This window comes from Helobdella robusta (genome assembly GCF_000326865.2).
Source record: "Helobdella robusta unplaced genomic scaffold HELROscaffold_919, whole genome shotgun sequence".
Lineage (NCBI taxonomy): Eukaryota > Metazoa > Annelida > Clitellata > Rhynchobdellida > Glossiphoniidae > Helobdella > Helobdella robusta.
The window spans coordinates 5,326-6,446 of NW_008705526.1; the positions used below are offsets into that span (position 1 = coordinate 5,326).

General features: G+C 41.8%; 1 protein-coding gene across 1 annotated transcript; it reads left to right on the top strand.

The window, feature by feature from the left end:
- Positions 1–55: 55 nt before the first annotated feature.
- HELRODRAFT_184541 (hypothetical protein) lies at positions 56–1,114 on the top strand (the record flags this gene model as incomplete). Its single annotated transcript, XM_009033466.1, has 1 exon — positions 56–1,114. A coding segment is annotated over one exon (1,059 nt), but the record flags the coding sequence as incomplete, so codon positions are not given.
- Between the last annotated feature and the right edge of the window lie 7 nt (positions 1,115–1,121).

A 1,121-nucleotide genomic window follows, 5' to 3' on the forward strand; every position in this document is an offset into this window, starting at 1 on the left:
CGATGATAATGATGATGCTGGTAATGATAACGATCTCTTGCCAGGTAACATAGAAATGGTGTCGGGTCCAAGTTTGCAAATCTGTTTCATCTTTGCAATGTTCAAAGTTGAGAGTGCAATTTTTGAAGATTTTGCTGATGTTGTTGTTGCAAATTGTGCGGTAGTTACTGATGTGGCAGACGAAATAGTCATCAGAACATTCAAAAATTTTGTTGAAGGTTTCGCAGCAACAACTGTTGTAGTTGTTGGCATGGCTGAAATTGTTGTACTTGCAGTTGCAGTAGACAGTGGTGCAACTACGAAAGACACTCCCGTAGAATCTGTTGAAACTTTTGGCGCAGAGGTCGTTGCTAATGAAAAATCAGTAACAGAAGATTTAGTGACAGACGTTGGCGATTTCAGTGCAATCTGTTTGCCCTTGCTAAAACTAGGCCTCACAAGGCAGTTCTTTGGAGGTGATCTTGAAGGGAGAGGGAAAACTTTCCCAGGTGTTGTTAGATGCTTCCTTTTTCTCAAAACTACCGTTTTCAGAGAGCTAGCATTACTGCCACTACCACTGGAAGTATTATTGTCATCACCCTTGTTGTTAATGGTATCAAAAGTAGTAGCAGTAGTAACTGCAGCTGCTGGTGTAGTAGCGACAGTAGTACTAGATGAGTTAGAATATGATGATGGCGTTGAAATCAAAATCTCTTTGGGCTTATGTTGTATGGATGAAGATTTTGTAGTCGAGGCGGCTGTATCATTGTTTATGACACTGTTCTGTGTAGTTGAAATTTTCAGCTTTGTCGAATTTCTAACTGTATTCGCCTCTGAACTTGTTTCTGCTGCTGATGATGTCGCTGTAGTAGTTGATGACGTTTTCAAGATTGTTGATGGTGCTGATACTTTCGTTATCGGCCTCATAGAAGCCAGAGCATCGACAGCCAATGTGGTAGTTGATGCAGCTGCAGACATTGTTGATGTCGTTGCTGGCGATGTTACAGACATCAATAATGACGATGTTGACGTAGATGAAGACGGTAGCGTACTTTTAATCTTTCCAATCGCATCCGTTGACGACGAAGATGACGTCACAGATGACGTCACAGACGACTTACTAGTGGCAGCAAACGTAGGCA